General features: G+C 39.3%; 1 protein-coding gene across 1 annotated transcript in view; it reads left to right on the top strand.

The window, feature by feature from the left end:
- Positions 1–23,364, top strand: part of disc1 (DISC1 scaffold protein) — a 199,347-nt gene that overhangs the window by 42,866 nt on the left and 133,117 nt on the right. The window contains exons 4-7 of the mRNA XM_008124945.3: positions 9,923–10,070; positions 13,129–13,258; positions 16,027–16,262; positions 21,888–21,942. Of these exons, the coding sequence (XP_008123152.2) occupies positions 9,923–10,070; positions 13,129–13,258; positions 16,027–16,262; positions 21,888–21,942 (569 nt within the window). The remainder of the gene's footprint in view (positions 1–9,922; positions 10,071–13,128; positions 13,259–16,026; positions 16,263–21,887; positions 21,943–23,364) is intronic.

Raw genomic sequence — 23,364 nt, 5'->3', positions numbered from 1 at the left:
TTGTCCAAATACTATACACATTGACATGTACGGAGTTGTGGTGGATCTTACATTTTGATAGGCCTAAGCAACAACAAGAATAACAATTGTAATTTTTAATTTCCACAAATCTCTCATGAATGGTTTCCAATGGCATTTTTAAACAAATTTACAATTCATTTTTGTATCTGTAATATGTACACACATGCCATTCTCTTTTTGAAAAGGGTATATAAAAACGCATTTGCCAATTTGGATTTCTAGATCTGAACAGGTATGAGTAACTGAAATACTGTTGCATTAACTGGGAATCTTTTGTACTCAGCAACTATGAAATGTTAAGTGAAAGGTTTAATTAGGTTTCATAGTTGCCAGGTTGGAATATCTAAATTGGAAAATGCTGCTCCAAGGGAAATTTTCTTTATTTGAAGAAGTATTTTATTTAATTATGTTATAAGAATATGAAGCTTGAATAACAAATAGTGGTTTTCTGTAAAGGCAATACTCTTAATATAACTCCCTCCCTGCCCACTACCATATTGCTAGGGAAATTTTTACAAATGCAATCATAAAGGAGTCTAAAAATCAGAGTGTTTCTCATGAAAATTCCATTTTCATCCATAGAGGCAGAAAACATATTTTAATCTTGTTGATAGTAATGCAATGATGATGCAATGCTTTTCTTCTGCCAAATCAAGGTAATCAATCCACAAGGTTATCGGAGAAGACATCAAATGATTGCTAGTTTTAATAGCTTCTAATCTGACATCTGTATTGTCATGAGTGAGAATCTTTGGACGCTTAATTGACTGGATCTAGTGATAAACAGAGTTGTCAGAGTAATACACAACTAATGACTATCTTGGATTCAGTTTATAGAAAAATGTTCTCTTCACAGGCATCAATTCAGATTTGTGGCTCTTCCCCCCCCCCCCCCCTCATAAAGCCCATAGCAAGTGGTTCTGGGATAGCAGGCAATGTCTTCCAATTGTTTAGGAGATCTGATATGAACAGGATCACAAACATGCAGATCCTTAGCATTTCATGTATTGTGAGAAGAAATAATATATTTTACAGAACAGGGGGTTCGGGATTGGGAAGTGAAGATTGTTGTATTTTGAATTTGTCATTGCTGAGGGACTTGACCCTGGGACATACTCTTTGGAGTTTCATTGGTCAGCAACCACACTGGTTGGCTGGGGGATTCTGGGGATTGCAGACCAATGAAGTAACTTTTCTAATATCTGTTCCTACCAAAACCATATCACCATAGGCATTCTTGCTATACTTTCTGGATAGTTTGTCTTTGCAACCATAATTTAAAGACAGTACAGTGTTCCCTCACTACTTCGCGGTTTGCTTTTCATGCACTAATCGTTTTGTGGTTTTTAAATAAACTCTAAAATAATAGTATAAATCATAAAATAATATTATAAACAACACAAATATAACGTCCTGGAACGTAACCTGCGTGATAAGTGAGGGAACACTGTACTGCCAAATTTAACTGCAGTGTTTTTTCTAGTCCCCTCTGTTACAGTCAGTTGAGACCCCATCTACACTGCCCTATAACTACATTATACTGGATTATATGAGTCAACACTGCCATATAACGCAGTCTGATGCAGTTAAACGAATGGGGATTGAGACTTCTTCCATGGATTTGAATCATATTAAGTTCATATTGCTTTGTCAGAGTGTGTAGTAATCTTATACAAACTTTCTGAACAAAACAGATTCAGAGCTACTTACTATGGCACTGTAAAAACAAAGGACAGTTCTGCATTTGGTGCAGTAGTTAAAAGGAGCAGTGAATGGCTAGAATCAATGTTTTCAGCTTAATCATATGCATGTTTAGTCAATCCCATTGCCGTTTTTTGGTTTCGTTTTCTTGTAATTCGTTGGATTTGGATTTATTATGCAGCTAATTTCTTATATGCTTAAAGTGATTCACATCGACTGACATGGATGTGCCACTAACTGGGAAGCACTTTATTGAGACATTGTGAAACTTTGGTTTCCTACCCCAAGAGTCGATCATAGTGAGCCCCAGGTTTGCATGCTTCCTTGCACTTTTCTCTTCATTCAAGAGGAGGACATACAGTGCTTCCTTTTGTTGGGCAGAACAATCTATAGTTCTTTAAATGTTACCTGAATGGGAAACTCTGATTGGCTTCAGTTAATAGCTGGATTTTCATATATTTAGGCAAAATGGGAAGCTATGCTTTATTCTAAATGGCAAAGGCAAAACATGTAAAATGTTTTTAAAAAGAAGAAAAGAAGAAAAAGAGGTGAGTAAGGCCAAGATTTCACCAAGAAGCCATGGCTTTCTCTAACACCAAACCTGGGAAACTTGTATAAAGCTGTGTGTTGGTTTTATCTTCTAGGGACCAAGTGTGAATTGTGTACCTAGTTGTTAAAATGTGCATTTTCACATTAGAGAAGATAGGAATTTCACTTCTGGTTTTAAAATTCCCTAGATCAATGGTTCTCAACCTGTGGGTCTCCAGATGTTTTGGCCTTTAACTCCTAGAAATCCTAACATCTGGTTAATCAGGATTTCTGGGAGTTGTAGGCCAAAACACCCAGGGACCCACAGGTTGAGAACCACTGCCCTAGATCCTCCCAGCCTAAAATAAAGTCTTTCTTTTGTCCTTTTCCAGGTCAAAATCAAGAGCTACTTAGGAGCATCTAAGATGTCAAATTAATTTTTTCATAGGATGGGGGTAGGGTATCTGAAGGCTTGGAGGTTCTTGGAGGCTGTAATAACATCCTTGAGGTTACATATATCTCAAGACTACATCCTTTATATTTCTTGAGTATATCTGTGGCTTTTAAAATAGCTGTTTCAATTTTGTAGGCTACTATGAGTTCTGGTTTGAGGAAACAGGAAGGATATAAAATAAATGAGTAAAAACGAGCCAGGTATTTGTCTGTCATTGTATTTGTATCTCACCTTTCTCCCAGACTCAAGGCAGCTTACAAAAAGACAAGAGAATACACTAAAAGATATACCATAATATTAAAATCATGCAAAATCAAGATTAAAGAGTATTAAATAATAACTGAATTATAGTCAATGTAAATCTTACTTTGATCTTACTTTAAAACAGATAAAAAAACATTATAGCAGCATGAATGTCACTTTTGTTTAAATCAGTTTTCTATCATCCTGTTGGAAAAAACGGTCTGTTGTTGAAAGAAAATTAAACACCCCCTACTGCCATTCGTTATCAGAAGTTGGTCTTTGTGGCACATGCAGAAATTACTGAGCTAGTGACCCCAGTCTCTATGTTGTTCATTCATGTACTCATGTAGTCTGTGTGAATATTATCATGTGTTGGGATTAGATTGTTCTCCTAGTCTCTAGAAATACGTTTGAGTGTGTATCTATGATATCATTAAATAGGCATAACCTTTGGCATTGTATAAATTGGGCTTGTTGAAATATTACACTCCTTAGATGCAATCACTGATATTCCAATGTAGTGATGTCATTAACTATTTGAAAAAGAAGTGGAAGTATTGACTGGGGCCTGAACAAACATTTGGGTGAGAGAAAAGGCACTGAGGACTTTCCTCATCATGTAGGCTTTTTGTTCTTTGTAGCAGCAACTACTGGGAGGAATGACCTTTACCAACTGAGGATGATGATGTAGTGGAAGGGACATTTTTCCACTTGACCTTTACGCTATGTGTCATCTTGTCCTGTAGCACAAAAAACAAGATGCAATTGACAGATTTGATGGAATGCTAACCTGACAGAAGCTTATTGTTTGAAAGGATATATGTGTTGAAATGTGGACCCTGCAGCACTAACTTGGCAAGCTTTCCATGTAGCAGTCACTACAAGAGAATGAATGATAGCGCAGAAATGGCTGTTCAATATGCTTTTTCAAGACATTTTAATTAGCTGTTCTCTTCTTTTTAACTGAGCATCAGCTTCTCACAATATATTTGACAGTGTCTTGCCTCAGCCTTCCTTAATTTAGTGCCCGCCATATGTGTTAAGCCAAAGCTTGCCATGTAGGTTGGTAATAATGGTTATACCGTCCTGAACATTGAGGTCCTCTGAGGGGCATTTGCTCCACCTAGCCAGGACCTGATTGGCAACCACCACTCAGAGGACCTTTTCATCTGCTGCCCCAAGTCTGTGGAATGACCTGCTGGAAGAACTCTGACAACTAAATGAGCTGTTGGAATTTAAAAACCATGTAAAGACCTATCTCAATCAGTAGGCCTCCCCAGACAGTCTTTAAGCATGAATTTTAAATGCATGTCCTTTGTTTAATCTCTATTCCATGTATTTTAATATGTATTTTATAGAGATACATTTTGGTGTATAGCTTTTATAGGGGTATGTGACACAACAAATGAGATATATATGCTGGATTTCGTATCATTAATCACAAGTTGAATATTTCTCAAGTGTTTAGGACTGTGTGATGTATTTTTGGATGATGCGTGCAGATCCCAGTAAGGCGGCCTTTTGCAGTTGATAGATCATGATTTTGTCAATGTTTATTGCTTCCAAATGCCAACTGAGATCTTTTGGCATGGCACCCAGTGTGCCAATTACCACCGGGACCACCTGTACTGGTTTCTGCCAGAGCCTTTGCAGTTCGATTTTGAGGTCCTGATAACGGCTGAGTTTTTCCTGTTGTTTTTTTGCCAGTTCAACTGTCACCTGGTATGGTACATCAATAATCCAAACTTTTTTCTTCTCCACAACTGTGAGGTCTGGTGTTGTGTTCCAAAACTTAGTCAGTCTGGATTTGAAAGTCCCACAGTATTTTTGCATGCTCATTTTCCACTACTTTTGAAGGTTTGTGATGCATTTTGGGTCATTAGCTGATTTTTTGATCTTGGCCTTAATTGCATTTGTTCTGATGATTAGCTCCTGGGCTGCAGGAATCAGGCCTTCTGTCTCCATCTTCAGTGTTTCATTGGTGAGCCATAGCCAGGTCTTCTCCTTATCAACTTTTCCTTCAATTTTGTCAAGGAACTGCCTGTGCCCATCCCCCTCAATGGATGTCACCTTGTGTGTGTGTGTGTGTGTGTGTGGGGGGGGGGCTTAACTGCTCCAAGGATGCTGAGAGCTGTGCTGGCGGTAGTGTAACTACCGGCAGGTCCAACCAAGCCAGAGAGGTCTCAGTTGAGGAGTGGAACTAAGAGCACCTAACCCATTAGCACTATGGAGAAACAAACCAAAATGAAGTCTATATTGGCTCAGTTGTCGCCCAGGATAAAAAGGACTGCAGTGGATGCTATTGATTCTGGACATCCATCGACAAGTGGGCTACAGAATCAAAATACAAATGAACAGTCACAGAAGCGGCAGAAATATACAATGCCAGAAAACTGCACTATTATTATTATTATTATTATTATTATTATTATTATTATTGACACAAAGACATAATATGACACAGCAAATGAGATCTATATGCTGGAATTATTATTATTATTATTATTATTATTATTATTATTATTATTATTATTACTAAAGGTGTAGTTTGACACAGCGTAGGGCATCAGGCCAAAGCAGGCATATATGTTCTATCCAGAGTCATAAGGTGTGAGTCATGCACAGCAAATTACTCATATTCTCTGGCAAATTCTGTGGATGCTTGAGTGATTTATGTCATGGGTAGGAATCATGTCCTACAAAAGTGGTTGGACTGTAATTTCCAACATGTTGGAAATTGCAGTTCAACACTCTCTAAAGGCCTGCACGTCTCCCACACTTGGTTTACATGCATGATAGAAGGTGCTGGTTTTGATTTTAAAAAGCTAGGATACCTTTGTCACAACTTTCTCGCATATGAGTTTAGCTTTCTATTAAAACTACCTTCTTACTCTGTGGATGCCCTGTTAGTATCTGAATTAAGACAGGTAGGAAGACTAGACATGCTTAGTAGTGATGCCATGACTGTGACAGTTAAATTGCTTCATCGTCTTTGGCAAAAAAAATTCCATTTTGAAGAGAGGGGAAGGTTTCATGCTATGTTCTATATTTCTGACTGTTTCCTTTTTAAACTTTAGGTTTGCAAGGACTTTGCAGGGAGAGTTTATTGTACTGTGGCTCAGCTCTAGCATGCCTCCTTCAAACTGCAAGGACAATACAGCTGAAGCAGATGTCTCATTACAACTTTTCCTTTGACTAAACTAGATAACATGTAGGACATATATAAACATTTTTTAAAAGAAAGAAGCAGTGGTTCAACTGCTGAGGGCAATTGGTTGAGAAAATGCATATACAAGTCTTCCCTGATAATGCTTTCCTAATTCACAGGGGGAAAGATATTGGTCCTAGGACAGCACAAAGGATTCAGCTGAGCACTGAATAAAGAAGGAAATTGACCAAATTCATTCCAAGTTATAGCAAGTGCATTTCAAATCCAGATTGACCCCAAGCTGTTCTGGAGCAGCACAATGTTGTTTTAAGTCCAGCCCTCCATATTTGCGGGGTTGACATTTGCAGATTTGATCATTTGCAGATTTGGTTGATATGGTCTCTCTAGGAATCTTTAGGTCCTCCAGCAGAACCTAATGTTCAATTTACACTACAGGTTAACCATAGGATATGTTAGAGCACCTAAGGATTCCTAGAGAGGTGTTCACTCAAGTAAAAAAATGATGTTTGAGATATTTCCCCTTTCAAGAATGCCCTGCATCCCTTGCTCCAGAGAATGTGAAGGGCTGACTACTACACTTCAGATGAATCTAGAGATCTTCAACATGGCCCCATAAGAGAAACATGAAGGTGTTGTGATATGGAAGGAAGAACGAACTGGGTTTTATTTAAGTGCTTGAGAAAAGTTCTGCAGATAGCATGGGCCATGGCTAAAAAGAAAAAGAAAAAGATCCAAGAACAAATCTGGCCTGAACACTCCCTAAAAGCCCAGATGATTAAACTGAGGCTGTTGTCCCGATGCATCAAATTTGCTAGTCCTCACAGCTGTATAACGGCTTTTCAAAAGAATCATGCATGCTTTTTCCATCTCGGTCCTCTCATTTTGGATGGATTTTTTCTCCCTTTGCAGTGCCCTTCTCAAAATTAGGGTCACTTCTTGCTTCTGATGAAAGTGCTCTCTGAATCTATGCCTTCCTATTCAGATTAGCTGTAGTTCAGATGGCTTTTCTTTTCCCCTTAAGCACCTGGCCAGATTTTCCCCAAAGAATGTAACAATTGTTCCAAGCATAGCTGCAAAGCTGAGCTGATAAGCATATTATTGAAATGAAAAAAGGAGAGTTATAATGGTTATAAATGATAAAAGAATTTGAGGGTCTTTTGTTGCTGAAAAAAGTAAAAGAGAAACTAGTTTTACTTTAGTTTGAAAGGAATATATTAAAATGCACTCTATGAAATTACAAAGCTTCTGTAAAAGAACAAAAAGGGCACTAACTTTTTTCAAGTGTCAGTTACTAAGAAAAATAGGCACTTTCTATATGCAATAGAACATGAATATCATTTTCAAGTATGCTTTTTTATCTAAGTTCTCAATGTTAATTCAGTCTAAGAGATAAAGGCTTGAATACTAAGTATTCAAAGGGGAAATTTAGAGTTGAGTGAGATGACATAGTTGGAAGAGGATCAGGGGAGAGAACAGATCACATGAGATATAACTATAGAGGACAAATTGATGGAATAGTTGAGTTCAGTTGTACAAATGACCAAACTCTTAAAACTTTCTAGTACAGTCATTAGCTGCAATATTAAAAACCATGCATTTTTCAGCCAGAGTGAGAGCTGCAGCGGGAAAATTATAAAGTTAGTGATTTCTATACAACCTTTGTCTGATGGAATAAGAGTGTCACATTGCTAGCGTTGGCCCTAGGGTTTGGGAATCCCCTGGGCAAAGCGATATCACTGAGACCTGGAAGAGGTAGGATGTGTAAACTAAAAATGGTGCAATGTTAATATCCTCTATGTTTTATGTAACAATGTTTTTATATGTAGTGTTTTAATGGTTTAATTCATATTTATATATTATTGATTTTAATTAATAATAATAATAATAATAATAATAATAATAATAATAACTTTATTTTTATACCCCGCCCCATCTCCCCGAAGGGACTCGGGGCGGCTTACATGGGGCCTTGCCCGACACAACAATATAATAACAACAGCAAGACAATAAGACAAATATCCCAACAATAAAACATCAGCATCAATAAAACAGTCATAAAAATCCACATACAGCATAAAATGTTAAAAACAGGAGACTAATACACGGATCTGGGCAAAGTGCAGAATATTTCAAAATGGGGAGAGGTAGTTTCACAGCTAAAATGGTGAATAAAGTGCAATGTAATATGGCAAAGCATCAACGATGGAGCTTTGTTATATATTGCTTTTATATGTATGTATATTGGCGGCATTGCATTTTTGCCATGTGTATACCACTCTGAGTCCCTCTCAAGGTGAGAGAGAGAGAGAGCAGTATAGAAATTCAGTAAAATAAATAAACCCCCTCGCACTTATTTGGACCCTTACGAGGCAAAAGAGAAGTGAAATGTGGGTCTTGTCCTTGTGTCACTCTTTAGAACAGATTAGGTTAGCATTATGGTTACAGTTGTTCCTCCATATTTGTAGTTTTCACGTTTGTGGATTTGATTACTCATGATTTGGTTAATATAAATTGCATTAGCAATTTTTAAATTTTCTAGTATGGTTGATTTCTTTTGGTCATGCTAGAGGACCTAGAGATTTCTGGAGAGAACATATCTCTAGGAATCTCTGGATCATTCATAACAATTCTGTAGTCAGCTTCTAATGGAAGTTGACCATACAGTCATGCTGGAAGACCTAGAAATTCCTAGAGAGGTGTTCTCTCAGGTAAAAAATGAAATGTTTTTATTGATGGTTTTTCACTTTCAGGGGGTTCTGTGTCCCTTAGTCCAGCAAATGTGGAGGGCTGCCTGTATTTTCGGGCAGGGGGCTGGAGGGGGGGAAGGTTAAGTGTCACTGGCAGCTTTCCTTTCTCAAACACATAGCAGTTGTAGGGTTTATTGCTTATGATCACTACTATGGCAGAGGCAAAGTGTTAAAACTATGTTTAAGAGTAGCAAAAAATTGTATAATTATTCAGTGTAATCTGCAAAGGGCTGTGACTCTGGAGATCAGTGGCTTAGAGTGGGTCACACACTCTAAGCCACAGAAAACCTCACATTAGCTTTGCTTTAGGGCTGCTCTAAGTCAGAAATGACTTGAAGGCCCACAACAAGAACAACTCCCAAGATCTGGGGGATACCAAAATCTGTATTACCCCACATTGAACTCCTGATTCCCTGTTGGCTATTTAGTTAAGAATAACCAAGCAGGGAAGGGCCAGTCACATCTTTAATGACATGTCTAATTTGGCCCTAGGTTGGTTTATTGAAATCTGTGAAACAAAGACTTCTTGTTACATTGCAAATCCTTCCCATGTTTCAAAATTAGTATTGCAACTTTCAATACTAACAAGAGTTTCAAAGAACATCTAGCCATTGGTCATTTTATACATATATTTTCAGTATTAAATAGTTTCACTCTGATGTATTTTGGTTGTATTTTAAACTATTTAAAAAGTTAAAGGTTTCCCCTGACGTTAAGTCCAGTCATGTCCGACTCTGGAGGTTGGTGCTCATTTCCATTTCTAAGCCGAAGAGCTGGCATTGTCCGTAGACATCTCCAAGGCCATGTGGCCAGCATGACTGCATGGAACGCCGTTACCTTTTGATCTACTCACATTTGCATGTTTTCGAACTGCTAGGTTGGCAGAAGCTGGAGCTAACAGCGGGCGCTCACTCTGCTCCCGGATTTGAACCTGGGACCTTTCGGTCTGCAAGTTCAGCAACTCAGTGCTTTTTTTTAATTTGAAAATAAAACTTTCTTTCTAGACAAAGTCCATCATTGGATCATTTAATAATGTGTTCTCCTTTTTTTTCTCTATAGCTGATACATTTAGAAGAAAAATTGAAGAGTTTGAGAAAGAGAAATGTTCTTTAAAATTTCAGCTTCCTTCACGACATCCTTCAATTTGCAGCTTTTTGGATAGATTCAAGACACAAGTTCAAATAACATTGAATAGAGATGTTCCTAGGTGAGTGTTGGGAGCTGCTGAATTTATGAGTATGGAATGTAACCCAATTGAAATTAATACACCCTGACTTGCATTGTTTACACCTACCTAATAAAGCAAGGAATGTTTACACCTACCTAATAAAGCAATGCAATGTGGTTAATAGGTTGAATTGTGAACTAGAAACCCTGTAGTGCAGAATGGAGGCTACAGAGCTGGCTCAGATAGCACATCAACCCAAAGGTCCGTGAGAATTCTGCCATGTCCATTATGAGCTTTGGCTTGGTTTTTGCTCAGAGTGGGAGCCTTGAAAAACAATAATCCATAGTTTGCTCAGTGTGTTGGCTAAATACCAATGCAGTTCCTTTCTGGATTGCTTTACTTAGAACAAACCAGAGACACGAATAAAAATAAATAAATCTGGATTTCTTCTTCTTTGGTTTGTTGGTAGAGAAACCAGAAAAGTGGTGAGTATGTTTGATGGGCACTATAAGTAAACTCAACAGGAAAACTCTTATGATTCATATAGCTGCTTCTGCGCCAAGTGCACTACTTGTAACTGAAGAACCAGAGTCCTACAGACCCCTAGCTTTTTGTGCCAGTTCAAGCAGGCTGCTTATCCTCTTAGCTGCCAATTGCAATTTGGCAATAAAAATATAGGCCGACTCTCCTTTCTCCTGGAATACAAAATAGGAAAGAATCCAAAAACATTTTTTTTGGCTGCCTCCACTTTTGCCTTTGAGGAAATTAGGTTAGTTATAATATCCAGTAATTCTCAAGTAGCTGTTGCTCCACCATAATCTGAAATGTGATGGGGGAAAGGAAGCGTGGGAGGACTCTGGCTACTATTGGACTTATTCATCAGGGGAGGGGAAATTCAAGTGTATTTGGCATCCATGGGCTCAGGGAATGTTGTAAAGATCTGGCTGCCTGGCCAATAGTACAATAGCAGGGCAGGATGGATGACGGGAAGCCCACATGATTCCAGCTGCCATAGATTAGAGCAGTGGTTCTCAACCTGGGGTCCCAGAAGTTTTTGGCTTTCAACTCCCAGAAATCCTATCAGCTGGTAAACTGGCTGGGATTTCTGGGAGTTGTAGGCCAAAAATATTTGGGTACCCCAGGTTGAGAACCACTGGACGAGAGAATGTCACTTGTGCTCCATTTCCAGCATATCCAGCTTGCTCTGCCATTGTTTGATTGTCCTATCATGTAATTAGTTAGCATATTTGGGAGTGCCAAATTAATTGTCTGTAACCTTAGATTGTTACAGAAAATCTCTCAGGTTTTTCTTTCTTTATTTGCTGTGTCTAATTAATGATTTTCCACTTTGTAGAATGAATACAATACATATCACTAGACTGGATTTCTCTCTCTCCGTGTATATGTTCGATTCCCTTGCCTTCCAGCTCAACATGAGTTTTTCCATTCTCATTTAGTAAGACTAATAGTTTCAACAAGAAAGGCAAGGAATAACAACTTTGCCCATGTCCCTGCTTAATTCTTCATGTTTTCATATTCTTTCAGCCTGGCAAGCATTCGTACTCCTGGAAACTGTGATTTCAAGGCTTATTTCCAAACCAATCAAATTCCATATAACTTTCATAAATGACTTTGGTAGGCATAGGGCTGAACTTTGAAACAGTGACTGGAATGAATTCTAGCTGTATTCTAAGAGAAACGAAAGAAACCCAGGTGCAAATAACATACCATCCTCTAGAATAGGCCTGTGCCCCCCCCCCCCCCGATCCTTCAAATACCCCTCAAACACTTGGGCTCTATGTATCGTCGAAGACTTTTATGGCCAGAATCACTGGGTTGCTGTGAGTTTTCCGGGCTATATGGCCATGATCCAGAAGGATTCATCTTCTTCTTCATTCACGCAGTCGTTTCCAACTCTTCGTGACCTCATGGATCAGTCCACGCCAGAGCTTTCTGTCGGCTGTCACCGCCCCCAATTCCTTCAAGGTCAAGCCAGTCACTTCATAGAATAATAGAATCATAGAGTTGGAAGAGACCTCACGGGCCATCCAGTCCAACCCCCTGCAAGAAGCAGGAAAACGCATTCTCTCCTGATGTTTCACCGACATCTATGGCAGGCATCCTAAGAGGTTGTGAGGTATATTGGAAATTAGACAAGTGGGGTTTATATATCTGTAGAATGTCCATAGTGGGAGAAAAAACTCTTGTCTGTTTGAGGCAGTCCTTTCTCCCACTCTGGGCATCTCACAGATATATAAACCCCACTTGCCTAGGTTCCAATTGGCCTCACAACCTCTGAGGATGCCTGCCATAGATATGGATGAAACATCAGGAGAGAATGCTTCTGGAACATGACCATACAGCCCGGAAAACTCACAGCAACCCATTTGGGCTCCACATCAAAACTAAAGCAACAACAACAACAACAACAACAACAACAACAACATTGTTGAGGCTTGTCAATACCTGAGAAAACATCTCACCACAATGTGTGTGTTGTATGCTAACAAGGCAAACATGGGGAAAAATCATTAGTTGCCCTTTATTTTCTGATAGACCCCATGCTTGCCTTGTTAACATGTTAACATCACACACATCATAATGAATTTGTCTTTAGCTTCTGAACAAAAGAAGGAGAGTGCCATGGGAAATAGTGTGCCAGAGTGGCATGCTATTCTGATCCAGCCTGTCTTCTCCTGTATTCGTAAATAGTGGCAGGATGGTCTTTTTCCATTAAAAAGGTGAGCATGCTGTGGTTTCATAAAAACCACAGATTTCAACAAAGCCACCAGAGTAGAAGCTTTGCACTCATATTGTTTCAAGAGTCTTTATTGCAAGACAAACCAGCCTTCCATGCCTTCCAATATAGCATTCTGCTATGTTACATTGCATGCAGTGAAATGGATAAGCACAAACACTGGAATGGGATTCTAATCCTCAATAGTGATAAGTTGCTTTTACTGATTTTCCTCCAGCCACAGTAACAAATATGTTTAGGTGGCAAAGACTGTAGGAGTACAAAGAAATACTTAGGATATACTCTGTTAAGGTAACAAAATTTCAATATATACTGTACATTGTTTGGTGTTTTTGAAAGGTGTCATGAAGAAGAAAGCCAACTTTTCCTGAAAAATCAACAGAAGGTTTTAAGTCTTCCTTACCATGAAAAAACACTGGCTTCAGTCACAAAACGAGATCAGTTGCTTGAAGAAAAGGAGTGGATACAGGTAGGAAACATGATACACAAGTGGGTAATAATGTTGCAGAGACGCTTATGTAGAAGTAACCAAGTGTCTGGTTGAGTCAAGAGAATTCACTGCTATATGATAATTAGACTTTTGACTGTAGATACTCTATAAAAGTAATAGAGAGTTATGACCACACGGGAGTCATGTAGCTCTTAGGACAGAGGTGAAAGGATTAAAGGATTAGGTTTCTGTGAATACACAGTGTTACCTTTCCTGACTATTTTTCATATTTGATCTCTGGGCTGGCAAAAGTTGTTAGTTTTATTTGCCAAGAAATTTTAAAAAGTTCTTTTAAGATCATTATGTAAATGTCCGACACGCACAGTGGTTTTTGCCAGTGTTGCCAGCACTATGTTTACTAAGGATTTAACAACTTGAGTTGTTTTTCCTTCTAGTACATTTTCAGTAATAATTACTAAAAGTAAACTGCAAGCAATTTTTTGAAAGATACATGTTTTTGATTGGAAATAAAATTGTTTTTCTTTATGTTTTGATGAAAGGTAACCAAGCTGCAAGAAATTACCAAAGCAGTAGACTGTCCATGGGCCAGTGTAGATGTATTGGGCTCTGTTGCTCTGCCATGGATAAAGGATTGGGAATTATGTAGTCTTTCTCATTTCTAATATGAATTAGCACTGTTTCATAGAATGGGTTCAGAGTGCCAATGACTGCCTCTGCTATTAGGGGAAAGAAAATAATCCCCCCCTTAATCATTATTAAACCACAGGGGCTAGCCTTGACCTTGATTAACAATAACCAGGGTTTACCATTAACCAGGGTATGAAGCTGAATTTACAAAGAAATTATTTCTAAAATAGGAATAAGAGGTGGGGGAAGACTACCTCTTAACTTCCAATACTTCCTGCAACTCCCAATAGCTATCTACTGTGTCTAATGATGAGGGACAGTAGCACACAAAATTCAAAACATATAAAGGATTGAAGATTCCCCATTCCTACCCCCTCCTAAAGGTTCAAACTGTTGGATTTTTTTCCACAGCTGAAATGTAATTGCTGTAAAATTATTTTACTGCGGAAATGAAAAGCACATTTAAATTGTGCTTTTCAATTGCATTAGAGTTTGATATGAAAAAAGTGACATGAAATCACCCTTTTCTTTGCCTCTCTCATTCTTTCATTAATGAATACAGTACAGTTTGGAGATGTATCCTTTGTTAACTGAAACTACTGAATTTCTAATAGTGTTCCCAAATTGATAGTACAAAGAACAAATTTTCTGTATGACAAGCTTGAATTTATACTCAAATTATCAAACCTTATGTTGTCCTGATTACCTTTTTTATCCCTTTGGGCACTGTTCTCTTGCTGATGAATTTTAAGGTAGGAGGAACTGTATGACAATTAACACATCTTTGAGGCAATGTCAGTATAAATGGAATTCCTTAAATCAGTTATTTCAGAAAAATATGTTTGTCTAAATTAGTTGTTCATCTTTGGCAAGTATTCAGAAACGTGTGTACTATTACACGAAGAGATGACAGTGTGGGCAGTTCCACTTTTCCCATGCTTAGCTGCACACAGAGGTGGTAGTAGCAACAGTGCCAAGGAGAGAATACCTCATTTCTAGGGCAGAGGTTATAGCTCTGACCTCTTCTATATTAGCAGCAAGGCATTTGGAATAAGGTGGTTCAAGGTGATAAGCCATCTCCCTTTGTCACTGTTGCCACCATTTTCTCAGGCTCCTTCCACACAGTTGTGTAAAATCCACATTGAACTGAATTATATGGACTCAGACAATCCAGTTCAAAGCAGATATTGTGGATTATCTACCTTGATATTTTGAGTTATATGGCTGTGTGGAAGGGCTCTCGGTCTTGTTGCATCTATGGCCCTTTTCATCTTGCTGTTGCCATTGCTTCATTTTCCCCTCTGCAAGTTTGAATACGTATGATAGTTTCCATTTTTAAACACATTGGCACAGATCCTAACTAATTTAATCACATAAAAATCTCTTCCAGAATTCAGTGGTAGGTTTACTCTCGGCACCTTTGTAGGAGCATGTTGTGCCAAGCTTCCTGGGGCTGATACTGTGTTTCCAGCCATGCCAACGGCTTCTAAGGGTAGACCTGGGAAGAGTCCCATGATGGTCATGCCATTATGAGACTTCAGAATGAAATCTATTTTTACACTGAATCTTTTGTGAAGTCTTGGAAGACTACATTCAAATGGCATGTTGTGGGTGGAAGGGGCATTATGTGGGAATTACCCTTTCCTGTGGCAGGTATGGAAGGGTAAATTAGACATTGGACACAAGTCAAATTGGGAAGGGGGAAGCCCTGGGATTACTAGATAGTTGGAGGAAGGGGGGACCTGCCATTTGAACTAGTCCAATGGTTTGGCAAATATGATAAGTCTTTCCCAATGCTTGTCAGACACCTATTTGTTAATGGCCTGTTTAAGTATTTGTTGGTTTGAAAACCTGGAGGCCTAGTGTCCCCTCTACCTTTCTTTTCCCACACATTGTTTACTAGAAATAAATTATATGTAAATGTAGCTAAATGATAGGTGTATTCATAGTAAAATTATGGCCATCCCATGTAATCCATAGCATGTCTGGCCCCCATTTCAGTGCAACAAGTCCTTTCCAGCTCATGGAAGTGATTCAAATGCATATTCATGTATATGAAGAAGACGGATTTCTCTGGATCTTGGTCATTTTGTATCAGTTATTGTTTTCTGTTTTTTAAAATCACGTTTAAACAATATGTTCTGCTCCCACTTTGGCAGAGGGAAATCGAAGTTCTTAGAGCAAGACTGGTTGTGCTAGAAGCTAAAGACCAACAATTAAGGAGAGAAATTCATGTGCAAGATCAGTTCCTCCAGGCACAGGATTGTGAGCTGCCTGCCTTGCTTAGCTGGGTGTCTCCAAGAGAACTACAAGCAATATGTAAAGACTTGGCTGATACTTCAGAGGCATCGTGTAAAATTCCTCATAGCTTGGATTTTCCAGAATCTATAAAAAGGTACTTATTACTGGATGGTAGCTTGAAATATATTTGTAAAGAAATAAACTGATTTATTTTCTTTGTTTCCAAATTATTTTTTCTTGTGTTCTAAAGAAGCATACAGAGAAAATATAACTATACTAGCTGTGCCTGGCCACACATTGCTGTGGCTTATGGGAATCATTTGTTGACTAGGTGGAATAGCAGTGAATAGCCTTGCAGCCTCAAAGCCTGGCCGTTTTCTTCTTATGCAAATCCTTGTTTGGTGAGCTGGAATAGAATGGAATAGGTTTGCTACTTGGAAGGCTGGGTACTTGCGTTTTAGGGAAATGGTTTTTTTTGGCTAATTTGAATTGCACCAAATAGCCTCACTGCTTCAAAGCCTGGCCACTTTCTATATAGGGGCATCCTTCCTTGTGCAGGTTGAATGGGATGGAGTAGCCTCGTGGCTTCAAAACCTGAGGGTTTTCTATCTAGGGGAAATCTTGGTTGGCCAGGCTGAATAGCATTGAATAGCCTTGCTGCAAACCTGGCTGCTTTTTACCTTGTGGAATTCTTGGTTGGCCAGGTTGAATAGCAATGAATAGTCTCAGTGTGGCAAGTATGAATGCTGCAGTTAATCACCTTGATTAGCATTTAATTGCCTTGCAGCTTCAAAGCCTGGCTGCTTCCTGCCTGGGGGAATCCTTTGTTGGGGGGTGTTAGCTGGCCCTGGTTGTTTCCTTTCTGGAATTCCCCTGTTTTCAGAGTGTTGCTCTTTATTTACTATCCTGATTTTAGAGATTATATTGTTCTGTATTATTATACCACAGGAATTTTAGATATTATATTTATAATCTTATATTATCTGCTTAGAACTGAATTATTTGCGGCCCCTTCTACAAAGCTGTATAAAATCCACACTGAACTGGATTATATGGCAGTGTGGACTCAAGATAATCCAGTTCAAAGCAGATACCGTGGATTATCCTGCCGTGGCATTGTGAGTTAGATAGGTGTATGGAAGGGTCTTGAGTCTACACTGCCATATAATCCAGTTCAAATCAGATAATCTGTATTTTATAGGCAGTGTGAAAGAGGCCTGAGTGAAGAGGTCCTGGGTGCCATTCTGGCTGAGTGGGTTGCTAGGAGACGAAGTGGGCAAAGCTTACTCTTCTAACTGGCAGCAAGGGGAAAAAACAGTTCTTCCTCTTCCTCTAATTTAGACTTTATTTTTCTAGGGTTTTTTTTTTGAAAGACATATTTTGGATGACTATGTCTTTTGTGGCCAAATTTGGTGTGATTTGTTTCAGTGGTTTTGTTGTTTACTCCATAATAAAATGCACATTACATTTATATATATATAGACTAGCTGTGCCCGGCCACGCGTTGCTGTGGCGAAGTCTGGTGGTATGGGAAATAAAGTATTGAGGAATTGGTGGTAGTTAAGGTAAAGGGTAAACGTTTTCCCCTGACGTTAAGTCCAGTCGTGTCTGATTCTGGGGGTTGGTGCTCATCTCCATTTCTAAGCCGAAGAGCCATCGTTGTCTGTAGACTCCTCCAAGGTCATGTGGGATGACTGCATGGAGCAGCGTTACCTTCCCACCGGAGCAGTACCTATTGATGCACTCACATTTACATGTTTTTGAACTTCTGGGTTGGCAGAAGCTGGGGCTAACAGTGGGGGCTCTGTCAGTTCCCCCAATTCAAACCTTTGGTCCAGAAGTTCAGCAGCTCAGCACTTTAACATGCTGTGCCATCAGGGGACATTATTTCCTAAAGGTTGTGAATATACAATATTTCTGATTGGTTTTTTTTGTCTGTTGGAGGCAAGTATGAATGCTGCAATTAGGAAAAATGATTAGGATGTAATGGCCTTGCAGATTTAAAGCCTAGCTGTTTACTCCCTGAGTGATTTTTTTGTTGGGAGGTGTTAGCTGGCCCTGATTGTTTCCTGTCTGGAATTACCTTGTTTTCAGAGTGGTGTTGTTTGCGATATTTTATATGCTTCTACTGTCTGTGGCCCTGAGAAAACAGAGAATTGGCCAGACTTTGATGATGGGAATCCTTTGTTGGTAGGTGTTAGCTGGCCCTGATTGTTTTCTGTGTGGAATTCCCCTATTTTCAGAGTGTTGTTCTTTATTTAGTGTTCTGATTTTAGAGATTGTATTGTTGTGTGTTATTGTACCACAGTAATTATTTCATCTTACAGTAGAATCTCAGTTATCTAACATTTGGTAATCCAATGTTCTGTATTATCCAACGTAGTGTGCGTTTTAGTAGTCAATTTTTTTGTAGTCAGTGTTTTAAATTGTGATACTTTTTCTGTCAAATTTGTTGTATAACATGATGTTTTGGTGGCTAATTTGTATAACGATTACCTAATTTGATGTTTAATTGGGTTTTCCTGAATCTGTTCTTATTATCCAAGAGATTCAGTTATGCAATGTTGTCCAGGGATGTTTATGTTGGATAAGTGAGATTCTACTGTATATTTATAATTTTGTAAGGAAGGCGTTTGCGTCATCCCCGGGCACTGGAAAAGGGTAAATAAATAAGAGAAGAGGAGAAGAAGGCGCTCTGTACCTGCTCAGGGGCCAGGCGGGAGGCGTGGTGGGGTAAGGTCTGCCCTTCTCCTTTGCCCCTCCATCCCGGCCCTCCCTCTCCTACCGAAGGCGGCGCCGGTGTGGTGGTGGGTTGGCAGGCCTGGTAGGCCAGGGAAGAGCGGGCTCCGGTGGAGGCGCAGGCCCGGGGCGTAGCGGCTTCCTCCCCGCCTCGCGCTTCCCGGTGCCGGCCTCCATGTTCTTCCCGCGGAGGAGGATAGGAGGAGGCCTGAGCAGCGGCGAGGAGGAGGAGGGGGAGAACGGGGCCGGGAAGGCGGGCGATGGGGCGCTCATCCGCCGCTGCAGGGCCGAGAGGAAGGAAAAGGGGTGGGAAAGGAACCTCCACACACACAGAGAGAGGCAGGACTCGCTTTCCCAAGCGCCTCAAGCGGAGGTAACATTGTTGGCGCGAAACACCGGGAAGGTACTGAGGGAGGGGGAAAGAGGCCCTTTTTGTTTCCCAGGCGAGATGTGAGGCCAGGGACGGGCCAGCATAGGCCCTCCGGGTGTTTTGGTGTGGAACTCCCGATTCGAGGATGGGTAGCTCAGCCTCGTGAGGCGGAGATGTGCCTTCTCCTGGCGAGTCCCTGGCTTCGGCGGTGGAGGCGGCGATAGAGGGGGAGGGAGGGGGGACGGTTTTGTGTGTGCACGCGCACGCGGGGGAAGAGTTGGGAGGATTGTGTTTGTGCGCATGCGCACATCGCCTGTTGTGTTTTTTTGGTGTTGTGATTGTGTTTTTTGTTTGTTTGTGTTGTATCTTACTGGAGGCGGGGATGATGGATTGCGTTGCCAATTTTCGAGTTTGGGGGGGCTGTAGATTTGTTGTTTTGTCCATCGCCGTGATGCCATCACTCTTTTATATATATAGATTGTTTTAGAGTCTGATGCTTCTCTATCCCTATATTAACTTTGTTGCAGAAGTATTGTGTTTGGTCTAAAAAAGATTCATTTGGTAGTACCAAATATGGACTAACATTGTCTTTGGTAGTTGCAAAATTATAAACCAGACTTGTGAAATGTAGAATTCACTTTTACAGTTGTTGATTACGAATTGTAACTTCTGAAGCCTATATTTTCAACAGACAGTGGTTGAAGGTTTCAGCATCTGGAAATGCTGTCTGCAATGCCCTGCAAGTTGTGGGATTGTGTTGGACAAGTACAGTATGTAGTTGCAAAAAAACCCCCCAAAAACAAAAAAACAAAAACGAAGGGGACTCCTAATCCCCTCCACAAAAAATCTGCCAGTTCTCAAGGTGTCCTGTGTTTGGAAGAGCACTGCAAACATCCAGCCCTAAGCAGTAGCACCTCAAAATCACTTTGGTTTGGATGTTGCCTGGCTGGTTTAGCTAAGACAGTAGTATCCCATTATTATTATGTCAGATTTTGCTTTAGTTTAATAGTAGCCAGCATCTGGTCATCTGCTTGTTAAAAACATGTGGAGATACTCAAGAATATAAACTGTAAGAGTGCTGAGGAGTTATTGATTGGTTGATTGATTTGTATTGTGCTGACTTTGTTTGAAGGGCAAGGAAATCAAACTTTTAACAGAATTTAATAGAGTCTTACATTGATGTAAGCTTCGACAGATAAAATCCCCTGGAGTATTGCACTTGTTTTCTTTGTAACCAGTTTGATTAGATCTGTTTTGAAGGTCACAGTTTCTCAAATAACACTTCTGGAAAGTGTTTGGAAGCAACTTTATGCTGTCATGTTTTGTAGTTTCTAGAACAAATGAAGTATAATCTCGCTGCCATCATTGTTTACTCATGGTCTACGTTGCAGTTCTTCTAGTGGCAGAGGACGGATTATTTGCATTTTCCAGCTTTTGCTTTACAGCAATACTTTGAAATAAGAGTTTAATTCATTCTGCGACTGAGCTCTTAACTGAAATTGCTCTTATCTCAAAGCAAAATTCCCCATTGAAATGCTATTAATCCATTCCGGCCCCCTGAGCCTCCCCCTTCCTCATTTTTTGTGTTTTTAAAAAAGAAAATTTTCTTTATAAATAACACATAATGTATAAATGCACATTCACATGGAACAATAAAAAGAACTATCAACTTTAAAATGGTAGAAGCACAAAGTTGTGGCAAGGAAGCACATTTGAGGCAACAAAATGCGTTTTGGCCAGTTTAACAGCAAGGCAACACCTCTTCCCTCCCTCTCTTTCTCTCTCTCTCTCCCTTTTGCTAAACATACCAGGAATATAAACCATACAAAATCAACTAACCCAAAGTTCCTCAAAGTGGATAAGAGCAAAGCGGACAGCAATCTTCCAAAGCAGACAAGAGCACGAAGCACAGAGGCATGAAGTACAGAGGAGCTCCCTTGAAGCCCTAAAACCCTGTACTCTTGCGCTAGTTCTCCCTCTGGCGCTAGCTCTTATCTCAAAAAGCTACTCATATATCAAAGCAAAATTGGGCCGAGCAACAGATCTTAACTCAAAATGCTCTTAAGTTGGGATACTCTTACATTGAGGTCCCACTGTACTTTACTTCCCGTTTCTTTCCCTGGCACTTTAAATTGAAGTGGGATGCTGCAGTTTCTGTTGCCCTTCTTCTAGGAACAAGTCTGGTGGGAGGGATAGGAATGAATATTCCCATGATTTGCAGAGGTGTCGTTTCCTTTCCCCTCTTCCTTTGTATTTTATTGTTCCTTTCTATTAAAATAGGAGTCAGTGTAGCTACCAATATCACTAAAAAGAGTAAAGCAATCATTATAATGAACGAAAGAGTTTTAAAACTCCAGAGTGAACACACACCCTTCTTGAAAGAAGTGAGCCTCCACCCATTTAGGTTTTTAAAGCTTAAATGGGTGGAAGAAGATTAAGCCTGAAATATAACTGTACCTATTTTCAAATATGATCTGTTCTAATGGTGGGAACTGTTGTGGGATGAAAGATTGCATTGACCCCTGAGGACACCTTGGTGGGATATACTCTTTGTGGTCTCTTCCAACACTATGTTTTTGAGATTCTGTGAATATCTATTTTGGTTTCTGTATTGCTTAACAGACTGATCAGATCATGCAAATGTTTCAATATTTAATTTCATCTTTTTAGGCTTCAAGAAAAGGAAACGTTGCTCAATATGTCTATTAAAGATACTGTTGCCAAAGTAAGTGCGCCTTAATTACTTTTTTTGCTATATATTAAAAAAAAGTGAGGTATTTGTTGCATCACTGTAAGGAAAAAGGCTTGAATCGATCGTAAGATGCACCCTAATTTCAGTATCAATGCCACCAACAAAAATTCATAAGATACACCTGCGATTCTAATGCACACCTCATTTTTAGGGATATTTATATAGGAAAAAAGTGCATCCTAGAATTGTAATAATACAGTAATATTCAGTGATTATGGGAACATGGATGTAATACTGTATTAATCCAGGTGACGACGAAGATGATGATTTTATTATATGATACAATCAATGTACATGATACTTCAGAGAACAGAATAACAAAAAAGATGGCTGGCTCTGCCCAAATACTTGCTATATGTGTTAACATGCCAATGACTTAAATCAAGAAACAGTTCCCTACGCCATTGATTGAAGTTCCGGGTTTTAATCTGCCACTTTGGACTTTTGCTTGCTGAGGTGTTCCTGCAAGTATCTTTGTAGATCTTAGAAAGCTGTTTCTTGATTTAAGACATTGACATGCTGGCTGATATCCAAATAGAGGATGGGCTAGAGATGTCAATGCCTTGGTCCAAGAGCACTATATGATTAATTTCCATCTAAATCAAGTCATCACATGCTAGCCTGAATTTTTTTTGGAGATGGATTCCCTCAATCCCTCATTATTTTTGACAGCTGCAGTAGAGAACAAGATAGATTATTGTGTGTTTTAAAATGCTAATCGATTATTTCAGGTACCTGGAAGTCTGCCAATTTGGTTTAACATAAAATGTGGCCTACATATGTTCTATGTCTTTTAATATATTTATTTTACCTCTCATGATTTATTGACCACAAATATATTTTTTTCCTCTAGAGCTTTGTTTATTTACAATGTTTTCCTTCTCTTACAAATCTAATTGGTATTCTTGCAGTAATTTAACACACTCCTCCTTCAAATTCATGTTTAATTCCAACTTGAAAGAAGAGATTGACTTCACTTTTAGTTGTGAGTGCCTTTCTCTTTCCTTTTCTGAGGTTGTGGGATGCAAATTGCTACAGGGCTTCTATAGCCTCTTTTATTCCTTTCTCTGTCAAAAATAACAACCATGTAAAATAAAATCTAATAGTAGTAGTAGCAGTGGCAGTGGCAATATCAAAGAATTTCATGGGTTCTGACTTTTAGCAGCTGCACATGAGTGCTCTTTAGTATATTTTACATGATGTTTATTTTGCTAATTTAGTAATTTCTGTAGACAAGGAATCTAACAGTCTTACTGCTCCAGGCCTTTGCTATCATATTTGATTATAATAATCTGTAAGAACAAGTAGGCAACCAACAAACCCTTGCAATAACTGAGATGCTTTTGTTCCATGATGTTTGGAACATATGCAGGAGATTTGTAGTGCTTATAAGGT

This window comes from Anolis carolinensis, chromosome 1 (assembly GCF_035594765.1).
Source record: "Anolis carolinensis isolate JA03-04 chromosome 1, rAnoCar3.1.pri, whole genome shotgun sequence".
NCBI lineage: Eukaryota > Metazoa > Chordata > Lepidosauria > Squamata > Dactyloidae > Anolis > Anolis carolinensis.
This window is presented reverse-complemented; position numbering and strand designations above follow the sequence as displayed.